Consider the following 23,868-nt stretch of genomic DNA (forward strand, 5'->3'; position numbering starts at 1 on the left):
GTGAAATTATCAGTACTTCAGTCTTCAGGACAGAAATCCACACACATTTCCACTTGTTTCTTATATGTTCTCCGCAGCCGTTAGCAGACTTAATTTAATTGTTTGTCCCTGCCGACCAATTGCTGTGATTTTTAATAAACCCGCCTCTAAGTGGAAAGTAAAAACAATAAGCCTGGTTGTATGAAACTATTAAGAATCAGATTTATAGAGAAATGTTCCTTTGTTGCTGACTGGTAAACGCGAGTACTGAGGCGGTGGCACTGTTGTGCAGCTGAAATGTCAATGTACTGTATTATCAGCATTAAACACACTTCAATAATGAACGTTTCAGTGTTTGGGTGTGTGCGCACCTCTCCGGTCTGTCTGCGCGAGCGGCGTGGGATGTGTACGGGCTTCAGGCCCTGCGTCAGCTGTGTCATGGACGTCACTCCTCCTCTGCCGAACAGGATGATGCCGTTCTCACTTTTGGTGCTGAAGGAGAGTGTGATCTCGGAGCCCACGTCGAACGACAGGGGCTTCAGCTCCATGTAGCCGGGCCTGGGGAAGCTCACGGTGTGGAGGTTCTGACAGAGACAAAGCCAGGGTTGAGTTAGTGGCTTTACCCAGAAGCCTCCTGCGGTGTCATACCGTAACTCACAGATTCAGCACATGACCATCGTCATTTTTACCACTTTTCAAATGGCTTTATGTCCCGGAAACTAAGTTGCGCCCGACTCTAAATTGCACCGGGTCTGGGAAAAATTGCATTGCATTGAAAGAGAGAGAAAAAAATGTGACATTGTTACATTGTAATTACTGTAGTAGTGTAACAAGTAACTACATATACTTAATATAGGGTTAAGGCTAGGGGTTGGTTTAGGGTAACTTGAAATTATGCATTGTTTACTGTTATTACTGTAGTAAAGCACATGTAACATGTTTTACTATGTCACCTTAAAATAAAGAGTTACCATAGTGTATAATATGTAACATGTAAAATATTCCAATAATTGTCCAATGTGGAAATAACATTTGTTCAGATCAAATGACAATGAATGCCAGAATTTAACACACAGCAATGAATGTTGATGCACTGTTGAACACTAGTTTAAGTTGTCCATTAACAGTGTGGTTTATGTTTTGGCTCAGCTCTTATTTTGATTCTAGCTTAGCTCTATGTTCTCTGTATTCCTGGTTCCTGTGTTTATTTCCTGTCTAGGTCGTAGTGTAATGATTCACTCGTTTTATAGATGCATGAATTACAAATCTCACCAACACATATTCGTCGATCTTGAAATGGGGATTGTTTGCTTCGGTCAATAATCGGTCATACGGCTCAAAACATTGATAAAGCTGCAACTCATTTAGTGGATACTACTGATGAAATAAAACACTTTATTTGACAATCATTGCATTGGAAACTTCACTGTTATTTTCTACAAGAATGCTTTGCATTGTTTATTTGGGTGAGCAAAAGACATTTAAGGGGTCTAGGAATTTAGATTATTTTTCTTTTTTGCAAATGAGACCTTGAGGAAACTGAATGTATCAGATAATATTGTAATATTTGAATTATGCAAAATTTGAATAGAAATCATGGATTTTAAAATTGTCTTTCAGACCAAAAAAAAAGTAGTGGAAATAGATAATAGATATGAATATGAAGCTTTTCTTGTAAGCATGAAGATACATTTCACAACTGGTTTTTACAACTGATTTTAAAGTGTAATTTTGGCCGTCCCTGAAGCGGATCATACCATTGACATTAGCTGAGCAGTTCACATAAAAGCCCACTTAAGAGCACATGGTTTATCTGTCATTGACGGAGCAAACGCAATGCAAGTGTCTAAACTGCATGTGCAATGTTCTGCTGAATGATAAATCAAATTTAACATAAAGTGACAGTTCACCCAAAAATGAAAATCCTGTCCTCATTTACTACACAAAAGAAACCAAACAGTTGATGTGCCCCATTGACTTCCATAGGATTTTTCCATACTCTAGAAGGCAATGGGGTCCATCAACTGTTTGATTACCCATATTCTTCAAAATATCCTCTTTTGTGTTCAGCAGAAGAAAGAAACTCATAAAGGTTTGGAGCAACTTGAGGGCGAGTAAATGGTGACAGAGTTGATATTTTTGGGTGAACTATCCCTTTAATGCCGTTTAACTGAATGTTCAAAGCAAACTGTCTGTTGAATATGGGATTAGAATTGTTCCATTGTTCCAAATAAATATATTATCATCCACAAATAAATATAAAGAGATACACAAAAATTACACATTTACAAATAAATAGAATGAGATCCACATTTATATCGAGTTTCACAAAAATGAATTCAATTCACAATAAATAAAATGAGATTTGCTAATTAAAAACATTCACAAATATGTTTTTTTTTTTGCTTCCTGTACATTTGTGGATTTGAAACATTTCTAGCATAACGACGTGAGGAAATCCACAAATAGGTTGGACTCCAGACACCATCATCTCAAGCCAATCAGATAATGGCGCTGACCAATCGTAGCACTTTGTCACGTTTTCATTAGACCTTCACATTTGGCAATTATTTACACAGCTCAAATGTGAATTTTAAATATGTAAACTACAGGTCATCACGTATTCACCCTTGAGCCATTCTAAACCTGCAAGACTTTATTTCTCTATTCTGCCAAAAACATTGGACCCAATTGGAACAACGAGATAATAAAGTCAGAATTACTCATGAATTGAGCACCGTCTTTCTAAAACCCACAGACAATTCCAGAGAGAATTGACAGCTCAGAAATGCTAATTCTCTTCTGGTTTCAGGACGACACACAGAACAGCTCTTTCTCCATTATTGTCCCGGGATAAAAGAGCTCGTGGAGAAGTGTTTAATTTGAGCCACTGTTAAAAGACTGGAGGGGAAGAAAGGAGACATCGTGTCTTCTATTGTCTTACTGTACCTCAATGGAGCAGCCCTTGGTCAGTCCTGTGTAGTCTGGGCTGCTCAGCAGATTGTACGGCGTTCGGGAAACCTCGATGTCTTTCATGCAGCCAGAGAAGCTCTTCAGACCCACCTCTGGCCTGAGGAGACATGCCAGACAAAACACTGTTGCTTCATAAAACAATATTAAAGGATTAGTTCACATCAAAAAGAAAATTTCCTGATAATTTCCTCACCCCAATGCATCCAAGATGTTCATGTCTTTCTTTCTTCAGTGGAAAAGAAATTAAGTTTTTTGAGGAAAACATTTCAGGATTTTTCTCCACAATGGACTTCAATGGCAACCAAAATGTTCAATGTTCAAATCACTGCAGTTTCAGAGTCTCTGCACGATCCCAGCTGAGGAACAGAGTCTTATCTGGCGAAACGATCAGTCATTTAATAAAAAAAATAAAAATGTATATACTTTTTAAACACAATTGTTCGTCTTGTGCTGGTCTGCGACGCGCCAGGCATTGCGTCATCACGTTGGAAAGGTCACGAGTCACATCATCTATCTAAGTTATTTGTCTGTGTACTCCGGTTCAGAAAGGAGGGAAGGGTGAAAAACTCCATCTAATTTTCTCCTCCAACTTCAAAATCGTCCGACATCTTTGTTTTAATTTATTATTATTATTTTCTTTTCTTTTTTGTGACCTTTCCATCGTGATGACGTAATACGTGGCGCATCGCAGACCAGCACAAGACGAACAATTGTGGTTAAAAAGTATATACATTTTTATTTATTTTATTAAATGACTGATCGTTTGGCCAGATAAGACTCTATTCCTCAGCTGGGATCGTGCAGAGACTCTGAAACTGCAGTGATTTGGACTTCAACAATTTTGGTTGCCATTGAAGTCCATTGTGTGGAGAAAAATCCTGAAATGTTTTCCTCAAAAAACTTAATTTCGTTTCCACTGAAGAAAGAAAGACATGAACATCTTGGATGGCATTGGGATGAGGAAATTATCAGGAAATTTTCATTTTGAGGTGAACTAATCCTTTAAATGCAGGAGCGATTCATCCAATAACAGCCGAAGTCTCTGTCTATGAACGCACGTTTCCATACCTGTATCTTCCAGCCTTGGGTAAACCTCCAAAATACATCCTCTCGTCTTCCCTCAGGTTGAGCCCTGTAGCGCCACCTGGAGACGTCATCCGCAACTGCTCGTCCTCGTTAGTGTCAATGTTCACTATGGCGATGGTTGCTAAGGAAATGCAAAAGAGGAAATAGTCCGCTTCTTGCAAGTCATTCGCACATTGATTTTCAGACGAGTGAAAACAGTTCGGCTGCACTGGAACTGTGGCGCGATTCACGTGAATGTGAAAGCAAATCAGACACTTGTTCAGGAAGTAAAGCATGCGTTTTAGCCAATGACGACTTCATCAGTTCAACAGAACACATGTAGTGGATGAAAGTGGTGATGTAATTGTGCACCAGTTTACCAAACACTATTAAATATATAATATATAATATATAAATATATATAGTATATGGATGACTTGGAATACAGAACTATGGTATACTGAACTCAACTTTTTTATTTTATACAAAATATATTTAAGCTTCCCAATGACACCTAATTTATGATTATTACTCAATTAAAGTCTCCTCCAGCACGTCCCAAAGACTTTTAATCAATTTAAGATCTGGACTCCGAGGACTCACAATGCACATGTCCTATAGACTTCAGTTATACCACAGTCTGCAAAAGACCGGCGTGAACATCGTATCCCATTTGTGTTTCACAGAGGACAAAACATGTACGGGTTTGGAACATGAGGGTGAGTAATGCATGTTCATTTTCAAACCCTTTACAGACTCGTCTACAGATTCGCTCGCACATGGCTGTCGTGAGCTCTTCTTTTGGGATTTCTGTACCTTCTTTCTTCATGCGGGACACAGTGAAGGACTTCCATTTTCCGTCATTATAGCGTTTGTTACTGATGATAGAGCCAGTGCCTGAGCCCAGATCACAACTCACTTTCACCTTCCCGTCACTCAGTTCTGCACTCATGAAGTCTTTCTGCTCAGAGAGAGAGAGAGAGAGAGAGAGAGAGAGAGAGAGAGAGAGAGAGAGAGAGAGAGAGAGAGAGAGAGAGAGAGAACGAGAGAGAGAGAGAACGAGAGAGAGAGCAAGAGAGAGAGAAAGAGAAAGAGAGAGAGAGAGGTTATACACAGATATATCTAGTAGAAGGAATATCAAATTATGTAAAATGGCTCATTTTATTGGCCACATACACACGGCAAAGTTTCAGGAGTGACAACTGCATTTAAATACAGGAGTGAATCCCCTAATTATCGTTCTGAGTGTGAACGGAACACATCCGAAAATTGAGATGATTGACACCATGGTAACCATAGCAACATTCAGTTTTAATAAAACCATAACCAGTGTTTTGTTCATGTTGGTAAGGCAGAGTGAGCTCTTGCAGTGTTGCCACTTATTAGAAGTGCTTTGGGGCTTGTTGTTTGTTGTTTGGGTTCAGCTCATAAAGTGATCGCGTTTTAAAAGTTATTAAAGTGGTATGTGGTATATATTTTGGACTTGTTTTCAGCATTTGGATTTATTTTCTTTCATCACACATCCAGATGAGAGACACATCTCTGATTTATGTCTAATACAACATTAACCACAAGTTCTGTACCGGTCACACAGAATTGTTGTAAATGCATTTTTCGGGAGTTAGTTCGGCTGTAGATTGCGTCTGTCACTATAAATGACTGAACTTTGTGTGTACAGCACTGGTGAACTGACGACTGGATTAAGCTGCAGTGTGTTTGAATGCATGTGGTGTAAGTGTGTGTTTTTTACCATGTCCTTGGTGGCGAAGTACATCATGACTGCGTCTGTGGAGAAGGTGCGGAACTTGAGCATGACAGTGGAAACGTTGGGGTTCCAGCGGGTGGGGCGGCTGACGGCGGCGTAACCCTCCCCGTCAAACTGAACCGTGCCTTCAGAGTCCGCCCGCTGAGGACTACACACACACACACACACACACACACACATCATTACACTGAGCTCCTCACACTGAGACCACAGGTGTGTGTGTGTGTGCGCTCACCTGACTACACAGCCAGCACAATCCCCGTCTCTCTCTCTGTAGTTCCACAGGCCGATGGCTTTTCCATCCAGAAACGTCTCTCCCATACAGCCTGAGAACGTGGTCGTTTTCACAGCGTCTGCCTTCTACACACACACACACACACATGAATCAGTATGTATTTCACACGATAAAGCATAGCTCAGAGTTGGAACGTGTCTAGCCTTTCATCAGTACTGGTGTCCCCATGTTTTGATACCGTTTTTTGATTCTGTTTTGGATATATGGATTTAAATTATATTTATAGTCGTTATAATATAGTCGTTCACAAGCTGGATGCTCAATTAACATCTGCCTCATCACTGACAAATAATAGAAGACATTTTCAAGTCCTGTTTCCTATAAGCAATTGTATGTAAATATCCAGCTAATCTGGTGCTCTTTATGTTTTCTGTCTTACAAAGGATCCCGTTACTATTTCAAACTGAATCGTGAACAACTTTGGACCTCTTTGCAAACCTGTGTGATGATTTTTTTCGAATTTATTCGCAAATCTGGCATTCTAAACAGCTTATACAAACCACACCACATGACTGCTGAAATATTCTCAGTGAAAATTATTCTCGGTGTCATTATATGGTAATCTCTATTGGCCTGACTATTGAAAACTGAGAAAAAGGCTGTTTTCTTCACTTTTGCCAAATAGGTAGGAAAACTTCAGCACCCATAATGCACTGGGCTTGTTGCGGTCCAAGGACACTGCCACCAGTCTTCTCTGGATACGCTTTCCAGAGTCAAATACCGCCTTGCTTTAGTAGGAAATACTTCTAAGCAAACTTTCACTCATAATGGTGTCGACTTGTATCGCTCCCGGGTGCAAGCATTCAAAGAGTAAACGTTTAGCGGGAGTTTCTCTGGGTTTCCAGAGTAGGATCCAGAGCTTTGTAGACAGCGACTAAAGGGTGCAAAGAATCTTAAATACTGAGAGAATAAAGAGAAGGAAAATATGATAAACCTTCATGCTTGCAGTCAACATTTCATACTGGATGAGCACAAACACCGTGTTTTAGACCAAACGAAGGGGAAAACTGAAAGAAATCTGCCAGTTCCACCTGAAGCAAAACTGTCTATAATATAGTATATCTTAATATAGTTATATTAACCCTAACCTTCCATGAACTGTTCTGTTAATAACCCTCTGCTGATCCGACAGTCTGTGGGCGGGAGTACAAACATGAGGATGTATAATCTGTAGTTTTCACAAAGACTTTTACTGACAAATCAACGTGAATCACTCGATCCAGGTAACACACAAAGGGCCCTATTTTAACGATCTGAAACGCAAGTATCAAGCGCGAAACGCAAGTAACTTTGTGGGCGGATCTCGGGCGCTGTTGCTATTATACCGGCGGGATAAATGACTATTGTGCCCGACACAAATCTAAAATGTGTTGGTCTGAAGTAGCTTCATTACTCATAGGTGTGGTTTGGGCGTAACGTGAAATAAACCAATCAGAGCATCGTCTCACATTCCCTTTAAAGGGGTCATGAACTGGCTTTTTTAATTTTTTTATATTGATGTCTGAGGTCAACTTATGACGTTCACTTGGTTTTTACATTCAAAAACATCAAAATGAAAAAGTAATAGGCTATTTTCTACCCTGGTTTTGAGCCTAGGAAATAAACACCCACTGCTATGATTGGATAACAGTTTTGCATATTATAATGAGTTTCATGTAATGCGCGAATCGGTGGGCGGGGCTAAACAGGCAGTGTTGAAGTAGGCGTTGATCTTCTTCTGGTGTTTGATACCCTTTGACGTCATAGATCCCCACTTTGAAAAACCTGTCGTTCGCTGTGCCTGGTGTCAATAACAGCTTTTATTGGACTAACAAGGACGTTTTTAGTTCTGAAACTTACAGGATATTCTTATAGTATGATGACCTCTTATATGTCAAAAGCTCAAGGAAAATTTGATTTCTCAGTTCATCACCCCTTTAAGAGCAGGCGCGCTTGTTCCATGGCGGATTGCTATTATAACGGCGGATTTGCCAGACGGACACCAGGAGCGGTTCACAGCCGAGGAGACCGACGTTCTCGTCAGGGCCGTAAAACACAGAGAAGTGACATTGGGGATGGAGAAACACACCCAAATTAGCTTCGGTTAAACAGGCGTATAATAATTTGGGTAAATGTGTAAGCTAGATTTATGCCTATTTTTTCACATCTTCATGGACACAACAATGATTTCCCTCGTGTGGAATATTTTTCCTTGTAATAATGTATGATTTGCAGAAATGAAAACTGCTGCATCTGTGTAGATGAGATAAGCAAAGTGTATGCGCGTTGTGCACACGCTACATTGATTATGGCCAAGCATGCGCCCTTAAAATAGCATCTGAATAACATGCACCACTGACTTTAGACGAGGTTTCTCCTGGTCTGTGGCGGAATTGTTTTCTGGAAGTGTAAAATAGCACCAGGGAACGTTTGCGCCGGAACACGCCTCCTCTTTTCGCTGAACCGCCCCCGGGAGCGCAAGTTCATTCCCTAATTTACCGATGTGCGTCTGTGGAGGGAAAAGTCCGCTGTGCGCGGGTGCAAAATAGGAATGACACATGCGTCGGTGTACAAAGTCAATTGCGCTGGGTGCAAGATAGGGCCCAGAAAGAGGAAACACTGTTCATTTACATATACACCACACAGCGGTCTGAAAATCTCCAAACTTACACTTTAAGTGTATTTATCTTGGTTCAATGTCGTTTATGCATTTTTGCTGTAAAACCTGATCAAAATGCTAATGTAGAAGATGCGGTGCAGTGCGATCTCTCTCACCTTCACCGAGCCCAGCATGCCACCGACAAACAGGTAAGCGTTCTGGTCCACATCCAGCACAGTGAAGGCCTCGGGGGATCTGGCACTTCTACGGGTTGGTAAGATGCCAGTTTTGGGCCCCTCCAGCGCGTGGACCGAGATACTGCCATTCACCCCGATACTGGACAACACCAACATGAGAACAACACCAACACTCACACCACCGATAATGAGCAATGCTAACACATGCTTCACTCATGGTTAATGGAGGGATTGAAGAATGCAGCTGTTTGATCAATGTTTACCCCAAAATAAATATGCACCATTACTACTGTCATTAGATGGACTTTAGTTTTGTAAAGAAATACTAATGTAGGCACAGTTGACATTAGTCTACCGAACTAATGTGTGAAAAAAACCTAAAGCATTTAAGCAGAAGCTTCGGATCAAACATAGTAATGTTATTCAGACCAAAATTATGTCTCAGTTTTACTTAATTACTTAAAAAAATATATCTTTAATCAAATAAGTAATAAGAATAAACATAAAATGATTCACTGCAGAGTGGATTTTCAACAAAACACATACTGTAGTATTCATGTGAACCCTGAATTACCGTGAGGCTTCGATTCGATGCCAGTTTCCATCGTTGATGACGAGATCGGGATATTCTACACGGCCGACCCCTGACCCAACATCCCACAGGAAGTTCACTTTACCCTTCCTCATCTCAATCGCCAAGAAATCCACCTACACACAACAGAGGAAATTCAGCACGCACCAAACATTATGTGTGTGTGAATGCAATAAGCTCTAATTATTTCCTTTTCCTAGCCAGGGGCAGGAGATGTTTGTTAGATGCTTTGGAAAGAAAACCGACTCAAATGTACAAGCTCAACAGTGTGAACCTCAGACTGGGTCCGAGTGCTTGAGCAGACGATCTGAAGAGATCAGAGAAGAGAAAGACGGAGGAACAGAGGCAGAGGCAGATTTACACTCACATATTTGGCCGATCCGAGGTAGAAGAGCAGGTTATCAGCAGCAACGGTCTTCACATGGAGGATAATGGTGTTATAGCGGCCCTTCTTGATCTCTGGCCGATAGCTGCGGATACAGTCTCCGCTGGACGCCACAGACACCTTAATCTAGGGTTCAAAGGTCATGAGAGGTCAAGCTAGAGAGTGCGGACAGCACATTAATGATCTCATTTCCTTTCTTGCAGCAAATTATGTAGCAGATAAGACACTGCAGGTTAATAGGGTAATTATTTTAACTAATAGATGTCGCCATACCTTCCCCAGGTGAGTAATCGCAGTACATTAGGACAACTGTTTTGTATTGCACGTTTTCAGAAATGTAATGTTTAAACATGTAAATTATGCATTATCTTAAATATCCACAATTTTTTTTTCAGAAAATACTGTCAGTACTGTCAATACATTCGGAAATGTATTTAGGAATAAATGTTGTATAAATCAGGTGAATGATACTGTATATGAACAAGCCTTCAGAATATAGATATGAATAAAACTGTAACGTTTGGTGTTTGTAAAGCTGCTAAAGTGGAGATTTCTGACTCAAACTCACCGCCTTTAAAGATAGACTCTAAAAAGTGTTTAAAATAAAGTGTAACCAAAGTTTTAAATATCAACATGTCCTTAAAAATCAAGGTTAGCTATAACTATATTTATATTAACTATAAAATTAGGGTTAGGGTTTAGTTTAGGGTTAGTTGCATGTAATTATGCATAATTTACTGTTATTACTACAGTAAGTACATGTAACATAAAGTCTTCCTACTTTAAAATGTCACGTTTAAATCAATGTGTTGTCGTTTATTTCATACCCGTTTGTGAAAATGGTTTCAAATGAAATCTTACAGCAATTTATTTTCAGTTTAAGCATTGAAATTTAAATTTAAAGACACAGATTAGCCCAAAATCTCAAAGCTGACCAGTGCATGAAAAAACAATGATTTTGAAGTGTCTTGCTTTAAGGAAGGATCAACAAGAACTACTTAACATTTAAATGATTCGACATGTATTGAGTATGTGTGCATTCATAGCAGTGTGTTTGAAATGTACCATCTTCAGGACTTCCCTGAGGTATTATGTTTTCATGAGACTCTATAGGCTGTTTCCTCGAGTATTATGGGCAGTACTCACAGAGTTGGCCTGTTTGCGAGCCTGGTTGATGAGTTCTTTGATCTGCGAGATGTTTTTCTTCAGGTTGTCCTGGAGTTCCTGAATGGGCTTTAGTTTCTCCAGCAGCCTATCAGCCTCATTCTCCAGATCCTTCACTTTAGCACCTGCCGCATGAACTACAGACACAGACGCAGAGGACCGGCCGTCACAAACGCTAATACATGAAAGCGTGACGGAATAAAATAAATATGGCAATAGAAACATGCTCGATAGCGAAGCCACAAGTAAAATGAAATGAAAGGCTCTAAAACAAGAGCACAGGAGACCATGAAAGAATTCAGAAAGAAAACAGAAAATGGGAGATGAAGAAAAAATTGACATTATATCTCTCGTTTGCAGCATAGGAAGCAAAAGACAAGGAGCTGTTATTTCAAAAGAGAAGATGAGGGAAAAAAACGACAGAGTTTTCATCTGTAATTAGCTAAAGCGCTCATTAGGATAACAAGCTTAGTGAAGCTTTCAAAGGCAGCGTTTAATCCTGTTGGGCTGAAACAAAGAAGGGAGAAATGGAGCGATTGGGAAAACACTCTCTGCACATGCAGTGCTCTGGATGAAAGCACCATGCTGAAGCCTCGGGGAGCGGAGAAAGCTCTAAAAATCATTCGCACAGATGAAAGAAGAAAATTGTGTATACATACTTATTGCTGTTGACGTTCAAAATCAAATGTGGGGGGAAAAATACGAAATAAGCATTTAAGTGATCTTGTAACACAAACATTTCAATTAAGAAATCAAATCTTCATGATCCATGCAGCTGTTGTCTCTATCAAGCAAGAATATTGCAGGAGTGGGATGGATGTCGTACTGTTTTTCTCTGGGTCTTTGATGAGGTTGTTGGCTTTCTTGACGTCGTTCTCCAGTTCGCTATAGTTCCTCTTCAAGCCCATCAGGTTCAGGTTCATGTCCTTCAGACGGTTGAGGACGTCTATGGCTGTGTCGTTGGCCTCTGCCGCCTTCACCTTAGTGGCCTGGATCTTCTCTGCCAGACCTACAGTCATCATCAAAACAAGTATGTAAAATTAATACAGAAAATATTAGCAGATCTCAAAAATCATTTTCATAAAGCTGAAATATTGGGGAATCTCACACAGGTCATATTTTACTCCATGATCTAAGAAAATCTGTAAACATATAGCGTCAGCTTCTGATGCAGTGTCTCGTTCTCTTCTTAGGTCTTGCTGCGTCACACACTGATGCTATAGGGACCCGGTGTCTGAAGCACAGTGTGTGTAATCACGCCAATCCTATTGGCTGATGGGAGTCCTATGACATTACATGGAGGACCCATGCATATAAAAGAGCATATTATCTGGCTCTGTAGGCATCTTACAACAGTTCCCACAGTTATCATGTCAGAATATGCTAATCAATTACTTGAAGATGGTTAACTCCACATCAGCTACATAAATTCATCAACTAACCATTCAGAAATGTCCTGTTGCTTCTACATGTTGTCACTTCTTCTTGAGTCTCAATTGAACCGACTCTGGATTGAACATAAAAGGCTGAACAGTTTCTGACATTTTCAGTGCGTGTCTGCGTGAGGTAATCGGAGCTGCTAACACATGAGCTCTTGAAGCTCCGCCCTCTTCTTGAAAGGGGGCCGGGAGCAGCAGCTCATTTGCATTTAAAGGGACACACACAAAAACAGTGCGTTTCTGCTAAAACTTCACATACACACTCTGGGGACAATCAGAGACTTATTTTACATCTTGTAAAAAGGGCATTATAGGACCCCCTTAAAACCCAAAGTCATCAAGCACAATCTTGTCAGGCAAACACTGAATAACTCGATGGGCCTCGACCCAGAGTTAGACATACTGTGAGCATCATCACTCCTGTGACACCATAGCCTTGCTCCCTAAAAACCCTAGAGCTTCCATGGTCATACTTACCAGGGAACTTCTGCCTTTACCTAGTCTGAGCCACTGGCTGCAGGACAGGCAATAGCCTAGAGACCTTTGTAAGCAAAAGAGATAACCTGACTATCCAATTGCTGACTGTCTGCTTAGAAGCAGGAATACCTTTCTTAGGTGATCCAAAACAGACAAACAGCTGATCCGATTTCCTCCACAGGGCAGCTCTGTGAACATGTACCCAGCACTCTCACTGGACAGAGAAGGTTCAGCTTTTCCTGATCTGATCTCTGAAAGGAGGAGGGCAGAAGAATGATGGGCCTGGTTTAGGGTAAAGAAATGCCTTGCCCAATCCCTTTGCGAACTCAAGGCAAGTGGGGGATACCGATTAGGCCTGAGGATCTCCTACTCTTTTAAGAGAATAAATAGCTAAAAGGAAGGCCGTAAACCTTCCATATATGCTCCACCACCTCGGGGTGAAGCCTCCATTCCCCTGGCCTCAGCCCCTGTCTCGACAGGATGTCTGCTCCTATGTTTTGGGACCCCGGAATGAATACTGCCCTCAGGGAGATCATCTTATCTAGGGACCATGGGAGGATCTGGTGCACCAATTTGCATAGTGGATGTGAACGCAGACCCCCATGGTGATTTAAATGAGAGACCACCGACGTGTTGTCTGAACGGACCAGCACATGATGGTCTCTTAGGTCTGGGAGGAAGCGCTTCAGTGCCATGAAGACCACCATCATCTGAAGGCAGTTTATGTGCCACGAAAATGATGACTCCTCCACAGACCCTGAGCTGAGCGGCCTTCCGTTACCGCTCTCCAGCCTGTGAAAAAGGTGTCTGTTGTGAGAGTGACTCGATGACAATGAACTCCTAACACAGGACCCTGGGACAGGAACAAAGGTTTCCTCCATATAACCAAGGCGCGGAGACACCGCCACGTGATCTTGATCTTTGTAAAACAGGAAAGAATGGAAGAGCCCGTGGTGGGGGTGCAACATTGGAAGACAGAAAACGCTTGTCCATTTTGCTTTTAGGATGAGCGTCCTGTTTCTCGGCTGGCCAATTAATATTTAACTTAGACACATCGCAAATTCCTCTTCCCCTGCCTCGATGCTCACCACATCTACCTTCTCAGAGCTAGACAGCCGGAGCACCGGGCTCTCTCCCCGGGAGGAAGAAGCTTTATGTGATAAAGTGACTGCACAATATCGGTACAGACAACAAAAAATAAGACACACAGTTTGGCATAGAGTGCTTGCTGAGGCACAGAAGCTAACGCCGGTCAGACCGGATATGCTTTTATCCTTTCCTGGTCGTGACATCACCCGCCCGTGACGTTCACTCCCGCCATTGGACTAGTTGACAAACGTGCTTCAGACGCAATCACGCAGGGGCGTTCCCAAAGCGTCATCGATGCAGCGCAAGTTCCCTCGAAAGGGAACTGTATATTCCCTCCCCTTAAAGTAACCCTAACCCCTAAACCTACACATCACAGAAAACATTATGCAGTTTTACATTTTCAAAAAACACCACTTAGTATGATTTATAAGCTGTTTTCCTTATAGGAACCAAAAAAATTTCCCCACAAGGAGAAGGATTTCAGATTTTGCCATCTTTGAGGTGAAATTTTTTCCACATTATGTAGGGTTTACCACACACACACACAATCACACAATCACACACTGCTCTCAGTGATAACCTCGTCCTGATAGCACCTGTATCCAATGTGTGACATACACACAAACACACACCTCTCTGTAACCATAGGAACAGAAAACATCAAACCCTATGAAGGTTTAAGGTGCTAGATTCAATGTTTTCAGCAGTCAAGCTGGTGAGGACGACCCTGACACACACACACACGCGCACGCACGCACACACACACACACACGCACGCACAAACACGCACGCACAAACACACACGCACACACACGCGCGCACACACGCACACACATGCACACGTGCACACAACACACGTGCACACACACACACACACACACACACACACACACACACACACACACACACACACACACACACACCCACACACACACCATGAGGGATGGCGTTGAGTTTCTCCATTGTGTCGTTCAGGCCTTTCTGCAAGTCTTTGTTCTTATTGTTGGCTTTTTTCAGTCTGGACTGAAGAGCCCCCAGATTGTCTCCATTTTCTAAAAAAAAGAAAAAAGTGATATGACAAAAATGCTGCTCTGGCTTCTTGGGAACATTAGTGAGAATCTGCAGGACAGTATTAATCTCCTAGTGATTTTCACCTTTCACGTCATTCTGCAGTTCTTTGGCCTCGTTCCACAGGCGGTGGCTCTTCTGAACAGAGGCCTTGGCTTGATCTTTCAGAGATCCTTTGGGTCCTGAGGCCTACAGACAGAACATTTGTGTTTTAAAATTAATATTCTATTCTATTTCCAACATGAAAACACAACACAAAACCCAGTCATTCAGCTGAATGTGATACGATTAGTGTGTGCTTGTCATGCAGAGAAATGGAAAGTGCCATTGAAAGCTCGTTTTTAATATTGTCGCATATTGCCGTTTTTGACAGTCTTGTGTGAAGCACCGTTGTTCAGTTTTGACCTTTTGGCCTCCTGTTTCTGTGAGGGAGGGTGAACGACAGGAGAGAGGGATGATAATGGAAGAACGGGGGGAAAGCTTTGATCTCTGAAGCAGGACAAATTGAAATGAATTGAACAGCTTTAACGCAGTCAGTGAAACTCTGATCCAAACCTAGTGATTTCTAGACACTACAGACACAAAGTGTCGCTTATACAACCAAATATGTATCCTTGATGGATGAGGATTGGTGTATTCAGTGTCTGACTCATGTGGATTGTTTATAGCAGTTTAACAAGATTGTTTTTTGGTTATTTTTACTCTAGCATCACCAGACACTCCCCCTGTTTGCTAATGGTTGGGATATAAACTGTTGCAATATGGAAAAGAGCTGCAAAAAGACTCTCCAAAATGAGTGTAAGTAAAAAAAAAAACAGCATTTTAATTTGCTGCTGCCCACGCAGAGCCACTGGTGCAGAGACTCATGATGAGTGTGTGTGTTTCCTCACCAGCTGTTGAGCCTCAACGCTGGTCTTCTTCGCCATTTTGGCCACCTTATCGGCCTCGTCGATGTAGTTCTTGATGTTGGTGTACGCTTTGAAAGCAGCGGTGGCGTTGAAGGACAGGTTCTTTGCCTCGGCTAGAATACTACAGAAAACACAAGCACAGGTTAAGATCGGTGAAAACAACAACAACAGCCTATGCTTCTTGCCTGTTTCGTGACACTTTCATAGTGAACGTGAGTGGTGATTAAAGGTTAATGCTCTATTGAGTTTGAAAATAACGTAACGCCTACAAAAACCCACACTAAACCTGACCAATAGTGTTAACAAAAGCAAACATGAGATAAAAGCTCATCTGCTGAAGCAAACATGTCATTTCAGATTGTTCTATTCTCATGACTGGTGTTTCACAGACTCATACCCGAGCTGAGCTACTGAGCAACTTTACTACAGCAGAAGACACACACATATGATTAACATATGATGAAAATGTCAAAATGTTTTAGTTCATAAATCATGCACTATGATAAAAGTGTTTTGAGCTCATAACGTAGCACGGTCAGAACTGAACTTCTCCATTAAGAGGAAATATTTGCCGTCTGGAATTAATTTCCAGGGAATTTATTATTTATTTACCTTGCTAGGGGCAATTTTCATAATTACCTTATGAAATGTAAAGGTGGCATACGTGTATTTACACAACAATTGCTTTACATTGTATAATGTAAATATAGTCAAATAAAGTATATAAATTATGGAAGAAAAAATTCATAACAGGGTAAGGCTGCAACTGTATTACAATATTCATATTATTGCCCTTGATATTGTAATGATTATTATTGTTGATTAATAAAATACATTAAAAAACATTTTGTTGACAAAAGCAGCTTGATAAAACAAGCCAAGAGAAATGAATTAGTTTATTGCTTTCTATTGTTTAAATATTGTTTATTTATCATTCATTTAATTCGTAATAAATTCATTTTAATTTTGCAGTGGCATTTTATTGCCCCCATTACCTGAATTTGGGGGGTATTTTTGTTAATTTTTTACTTGTTATTTTTTTTTACTTGATCTATCTTTAAATCTACTCTTAAGACTCATTTATTTTCTTTGGTATTTAACATGTCTTGACTTGCTGTTTTATGATTTTACTTTCATGTATTCCACCTATTTTGCAGCTTGTGTTTTATTGTTTTTTATTGTTTCTAATTATTGTTGTTTTGTGTTTTTTACTATTGGTTTCCTTTTATACTTGTACAGCACTTTGGGTCAACTTCGCAATTAGTTTTTTTAATTAAAACCAATTAATTCAGATTAATAAAAACTTATTTTATTGAGGTTTCTTACAATACAATACAATACAATATTTATTTTTAAGTTTCTAAATTGTGCTTCAAAAATAAGCATTGTATTGTACTGTATTGTAAGAAACCTCAAGAAAATAAGTTTTTATTAATATGTCCCTGCAATCAAAATTTGTGTCGTTACCAGTTGTTGTTTTTTTACTGACACTGCAAAACCGCAGTACACACACACACACACACACACACACACACACGTTTGTTTTGCTATACTTGTGAGGACATTCCATAGGCATAATGTTTTTTATACTGTAAAAACTGTATATTCTATCCCCCTGCACTAACCCGACCCCTAAACCCACACACACACACACACACACACACACACACACACCTGTCGAGTATGGCAGCGGACTCGTTGAGCTGGCCGGCGTGATCCTCCGCTCTCATCAGCAGATCCGGGACGGAGTCGTCCAGACCGCGACCCAACCGCGCCACCTTGAAATCCAGCTTATCGTGCAGCGGCCCCAGCTCCTTCTCCATCTCCTCCAGCTCCTACACACGCCAGCCGGTCAGACACCCCATCACTCGTGCTTGTGTAACATTTCTGTCGTGTGTTTGGCATGAAACTGACCTCTTTGCCCTGGTTGATGCTGTCGGACAGAGCGTTCGCTTCGTCCAGCATCTTCTCTCCTTCCGCCAAAATCCCCTCCATTTCCTTTTTCTTTTTCCCGGCCACCTCCGTCTTTCCCTGCACGAACATAGCGAACCGCTTTAGACTCTAGACACGGAGCGTTTCATAAGTTTGCGTGTTTGTGTATCTGTGCACCTGCAGGCGGTCGAGGTTCAGCTGGTTGGTATTAGCCAGACCTTCTGCCTGTTTGGTTTTGTTGTGCGCGTCCCTCAGCAGATCCTGAGCTTCCTCCAGTTTCTGCCTGTAATCGCCCATCTTATCACTGACCTCCTTCTTCAGGTCCTCCGTGGCCTGGTGTGGATCTCCAAACAATCGCTTCACTCGAGCCAGAAGAGCCTCAGCGGCCCTATAACGATAGAGAACCAGAGCGCGTTTCATTCTCTCCTTATCTGTAATGACTCAAGAAACCTTTAAAACTCCAGACAGAATGACCAGCTACACTGCTGTTCAAACGTTATGGGTATTTCTGAAATAAATCAATACTTTTAATTGATCATAAGTGACAGTAAAGACATTTATAATGTTATAAATGCTTTCTATTTCAAATAAATGCTGATTTCTTGAACTTTCTGTTCATCAAAGAATCCTGAAAAGTGTATCATGCTTTTTCCACAAAAATATTAAGCTGTTTTCAGCAAGAAAAGTCTGGAAAAATACAGAATATTCAGCGCTGATCACAAGAATGAATTACACTCTACAATATATGAAGAGTTCAGATGCAAAAGCCTCTAAGTGCCATCTGAAATTTTCTTCTAGAATGATCATTTTTATCAAGCCTGTATATTTAAGTTCAATAATTTCACTTAAATGGCAATGCAAATTACCTATTAATTGTCATTCAAGTGAAATTACTTAACTTAAATATCCAAGTTTATAAAAATGATCATTCTATAACAAAATTTCAGATGGCACTTCTGAACTCTTCATATATTAACATAGAACACAGCTATTTTAAATGTTAATACTATTTCACAATATTATTGTTTTGCCCTGTATTTTTGATCAAATAAATAATTTTCACTTTGTTCCACAGAAGAAGAAAAAAAAGCAAGTAATTCAGTTTTGGACCAATATGTGGGTGAATAAATGATGACAATGTTTTGACCTGCTACAATCCTGAATGAAGATGTCACAATCAGAGCTGATTATTGCATTTTTGGGACAAATTTAGTCTTGTGCAAGGTGAGAGGAGATCTCTGAGGAGACAGGAGGCATTAAACCAGTGTCCCTGCAGGAGCGCAACAAGCTGAAGCTCATTCCCACTGTCCTCCTCTAGGTGTCTCTCTCTGTTCTCTCACAGCCGTACACACAGAGGAATCCATTAAAGAAGTAATTTGATTAGGCTGGAATAATATTCCTCCCCGCCCAACCGCAGGCAGTTTTTAATTAGTTCATTAAGATTTTACATAAGAAAAAGAAACTTTCTTCATTTGAGCTGTGATCCAATGAACCACAAAATACGGCTGAGAAACATAATGCCACCAACACAATAATTCCAACCTGTGAGCTTGAGTGGCGTCCTCATCCTCATCCTCATCCTCATCCTCATCCGCAGCTGTTCGGCTGGATTTGCTCTTTATGCAAGAGGTTTGTTGTGGTATTTGAACTGAGTAATATTCATATGATCTTTACATATGAATAGAACGCTTGCAACAAATCACAATGCTGTTTGGTGTGAGAACTTAATATTCACAACCTCAATACTGTATGATTTTTACATTGCAAAAAATGTATGTAGAGTTGGGACATCATATATATTGGCAGGTAACGTTTTTATGAATTTCAACAATGCATGAACGTGAACAAACATGAACGATGCTCGAGACAGTTGATGGGCCAGCGCTTCATCGTCACAAAAGTTTAAGCCTTGACAAGACGACGTGAAAGTGAAAGTAAAGATTTAAAGCAACACTATGGAGCTTTTCCTCTGCGGTCCCCCTACAGGTTGGAAGCGGAATTGTCCATTACCGCTGTCGTAAATCATTTAGCCAATCGCAGCCTACCGTCGCACGCACACTGTTTATCCAGCGCCGGCTTTGGAATGAACGATGTCCACAGACAAGGGAGAGTATGATGCATGATTTTATGAAAGTATGATGTATTGCGACATCAGAAACGAAGAAAAACAAAATAATGACTATTGTAACGCTTGCCGTAAAGCAAGTCAAATTTGTAGTTTTCGTGTGTCTCATTAGAACTACAGAAACGCGACCCGATCTGGCAATCTGACATGTGTGGTTATAGCAGATAAAGGACCGCAAAGCGGAGGCAGAAGTGCCGTTCACCCTGTTACGACTTGATGAACCACTGAAACCATTTTGGAAACATTATTTTAAGGTAAAAAATGTTACATAGTGTTGCTTTAACCCTGTAGCAGATCTATACAGGTGGAGCTGGGGAAGAGGGAGGGCACACCGGTGTTTGTTTGAATGTTGAGCCGCAGATCATTGGCCGCTGATGCAACAACAACCAATCAGCTGTGCTATGTAGATAATGATGTGTTGTGTATATATATACACAGTATATATATTAAAGTGAGTATCCTAGTAAACATAGTCAGTTATGTCTTAACTGAACATAAACTGTTGAGAAATAAAAAGGACGTGTAACAGTATACTGGATCCATGCATTAGCTATTAAAGTGACAGCAGCCTAATATTCCTGCTGCCGTCTGTGTCATTAATGTTCAACAACAAAGGACAAAAAAAAAATAAAAAATCACTCACTGCTCTTGACTGAATAACTTTTGTAACTTTAATAAGGATTAATCTATGTTTCATGGCTGGTACATTTTCTTAAGTCACCAGCCATTGGCCTAAAGTTAGTTTTAGGCCCTGTATAACTCTAGAGGGCGCAGGCTGATGGTACTTTACATGCAATCTGCTAGTAATCACATCATTGCCACATGGCACAAGCTGATTGGCCTCTGCTGATTCTGTAGCCAATGAGAATGGTTGCTCAACATTTAAATAGTCTGGTTCAGTGTTTGCTGTAAGCTAGTCCTGCTGCGCGCTATCAGAGTTCCTCTGAACCCCTCCACCTCCCCAGCTCCACCTGCCTGGATCATACTTGCAGCAGCAGCAACGAAGTCCGGCAAGACCAAATACATTAACATTGCCATATTCAGTAACATGCCAAAACTATTCTGAGTGTTGTTATGATTTTTTAAATTTATATATATATATATATATATATATATATATATACACATACATACAGGAAGTAAAATAAATCTGCATAAATGTTGCAAAGGAAGGTGTTGGTGGCAGGGAAGCTTATTGCCACCCCATCTGTGTGTGTCTGTGTGTGTGTGTGTTTTACCCCAGTTCTTCATCAGCGATGTTTTTCTTGCCGGAGAGCTGTCGTTTGCGTAATTCTGCGAGCATGGCTTGAATTTCATCATTCATCTCGTTCACACTCTTCTCAGGAGCCCCGTCCCTCACGCCCAGAGTCGCGTTCAGCTCACGTGCTTTGTCCCGTAAAGCTGGACACACACACACACACACACACACACGGTTATTATAGGGTACACCAGGGTTAACTACACCAGGGTTATTATAGTTAGCTAAACCTAAAACCATAAAATCCTTTGTCACTTGAAAAGGAATACATTTTTACTGAAATAAATTAAAATGTAAAAAAAAAAAATAAAAAAAAATAAGTGGCTATATGCAAGAATTTTCACGGATTTAGTGATTTGGGGGCCCCAGGTAAAATATAGGAATGGGGCCCTATACATTTGCACACAATTACCTGGATCATCCTTGAGGTTCCTCTCTCTGTTGTGTTCAGTTCAGTGCAGTTACAGAACTCGAGTGCTAACAGTATTAGCGTAGGTTGGACACTAGGTGGTGCTTTGGGGATATTTTCACTACACAATAACGCAAGGCTGTAATTCTACATTTTAAAATACTTTTATTTTTATTTATATTAACTACAAATTTAAATGAAAAGGAAAAATACACACTTAAATTATTATATCAACCAAAAATTAAACGCGCAAAACAATACAAATATAATACGCAATAAACAATATCACACGAGTAAAGAGGGCAATATCACATGAGTGCTGTTTTGTCCCGAATAGCACAAGTGCAAATGTGATATTGATTTAATACCACAGTTCAATAAATAAGGAGTTAGTATTATCTTATATTTTAGACACAATATTGTCTGTTTTTGCTCGATTTTTCAAACGAAAATATTAAATATATAGCCAGAGCAGAATTGTTGTGCGTCTCTAAGGTTTTGAGTGAATGAATCGGGTGAACCAATGATTCAATGTCCCACAGATAAACAGAGCCATTTACTTCATTCCTGCATGAATCAGCCATTTAAAATAATCGAATGAATGAATGACTTACTCATTTAGTCATGTACTGTTTTAGTTTCTTATTAAGAGTATTATTTCTTTTTTTTTTTTAATAAAAAACAAATTAAAGGTATAGTTCACCCAAAAATGAAAATGATTTAAACTCATTTAGTCACCCTCTTGGCCGCTGAAGCCTACTTTTTGTAATGTATTTGATGTTTTTCTCATTTAACACAATAATGACTTTAAATCATCTTTTTGGGTAATTTCTCAGCCAAATTTGATGTCACAATTAATTTGCGATTAATCCGATTAATTAATCGCGACATGGTGTAATTAATTAGATTACAAATTCAAATCGCTTGACAGCCCTAATATATAGCAAACAACTTTGCCACACACTTCTTTTCACTTCCTTTTCACAGCAGGTTGATTTAAAGAAACTTAAATTAAACTGAGCACAGTTAATGTTCTTTAATCAAATTAAATTAGATTCAGGAATAAAAACCTCAATCAAACAGGAGGGAAATAAAAGAGCAAGCAAGACACTTCTCTGCATATTTCTAATTTAAATAAAAATCATTAAATTGAGATGAAAATGAGCTATAATTACATGCGTTTCTGAAATTCCTCGAGAGTTCAAACGTAAACAGTCGATCGACCACAAAGAGCGCAGTATATACCTGCCAAGCGAGCCGAGCTGGAAATAATTGCACAGTGAGTTTCAAACGCAGCTCGGGTCTTTGGGGTGGACAGAATCATTTGATTCCTACTCGTTTAGCGTGCGAGAGAAGATGAGAGACGAGGCGGTTTACTGGAGCAGGGAGCTCATGCACAGAATGGATAATGAAGCTCTTCTACTCCGCACTGACTGATGTCTGCTCTCCTCCACTTCTGCTTTTTGGCCAGTTATCAAAATCCAGAGGACCAAAGTGCAATCTGCTGACTTTAAGTGCCAAACACGTATCCAAGAAAATAGATTAACCACTTTTTTTGTATTTATGTCTTTAATCTGCATGTATTGGGTGGACTGAGAGTGTCCATCTGTATGAGCGTTTGATGTGTAGATGTCCAGAGACAACACCATCTGTTGTGAAAACTCCTCTGAGGTATGAACTACATTTGCATTATATTGATAGGCGTTCGGAGAAATAATCGATTCACTGAAGCATTATGATGTGATCCGTCCACAAACGTTCATCAATTTATATAAAGTACTGTGCAAAAGTCTTAGGCATGTTAATACCCCCCCTATGTTTTTAAGTCAGTTATTTCTATCTTTTGCTGTAGTGTGTCAGTAGGAAATATCAGTTTACATTTCCAAACATTCTTTTTTCCATTAATTGTAATAATCCAGTGAGATGTGTGTATGCACAAGGAGTCTGACAACAGGCGGTATGATCTGATCTCACCATCATCGAGTCCGTCTGTGATTACATGAAGAAACAGAAGAAACTGAGACAGACTAAATCCAGAAGAACTGCGGGAACGTCTCCGAGACGCTTGAAGAAACCTTCCTGCAAAGCTACAGTACTGGGAAAAGCACTGGCACTCGTGTTAAAATGCTGTGAAGTGAGAATGCTTTCAAAAATAAAATCACAAATTGAA

The 23,868-nt window shown here is 40.3% G+C and overlaps 1 protein-coding gene across 1 annotated transcript in view; it reads right to left on the reverse strand.

Moving 5' to 3' along the window:
* Window positions 1-23,868, reverse strand: part of lama2 (laminin, alpha 2) — a 208,220-nt gene that overhangs the window by 16,792 nt on the left and 167,560 nt on the right. Inside the window, exons 37-54 of the mRNA XM_084091619.1 lie at window positions 21,270-21,432; window positions 18,084-18,294; window positions 17,889-18,005; window positions 17,649-17,809; window positions 15,957-16,095; window positions 15,153-15,255; window positions 14,934-15,050; window positions 11,820-12,002; window positions 10,976-11,130; window positions 9,812-9,955; window positions 9,427-9,560; window positions 8,832-8,991; window positions 6,018-6,142; window positions 5,768-5,930; window positions 4,834-4,978; window positions 4,021-4,159; window positions 2,929-3,049; window positions 351-563 (exon numbers count right to left, since the gene is read on the reverse strand). Of these exons, the coding sequence (XP_083947745.1) occupies window positions 351-563; window positions 2,929-3,049; window positions 4,021-4,159; window positions 4,834-4,978; window positions 5,768-5,930; window positions 6,018-6,142; window positions 8,832-8,991; window positions 9,427-9,560; window positions 9,812-9,955; window positions 10,976-11,130; window positions 11,820-12,002; window positions 14,934-15,050; window positions 15,153-15,255; window positions 15,957-16,095; window positions 17,649-17,809; window positions 17,889-18,005; window positions 18,084-18,294; window positions 21,270-21,432 (2,693 nt within the window). The remainder of the gene's footprint in view (window positions 1-350; window positions 564-2,928; window positions 3,050-4,020; window positions 4,160-4,833; window positions 4,979-5,767; window positions 5,931-6,017; window positions 6,143-8,831; window positions 8,992-9,426; window positions 9,561-9,811; window positions 9,956-10,975; window positions 11,131-11,819; window positions 12,003-14,933; window positions 15,051-15,152; window positions 15,256-15,956; window positions 16,096-17,648; window positions 17,810-17,888; window positions 18,006-18,083; window positions 18,295-21,269; window positions 21,433-23,868) is intronic.

The sequence above is a fragment of the Abramis brama genome (assembly GCF_963993115.1).
Source record: "Abramis brama genome assembly, chromosome: 18".
Lineage (NCBI taxonomy): Eukaryota > Metazoa > Chordata > Actinopteri > Cypriniformes > Leuciscidae > Abramis > Abramis brama.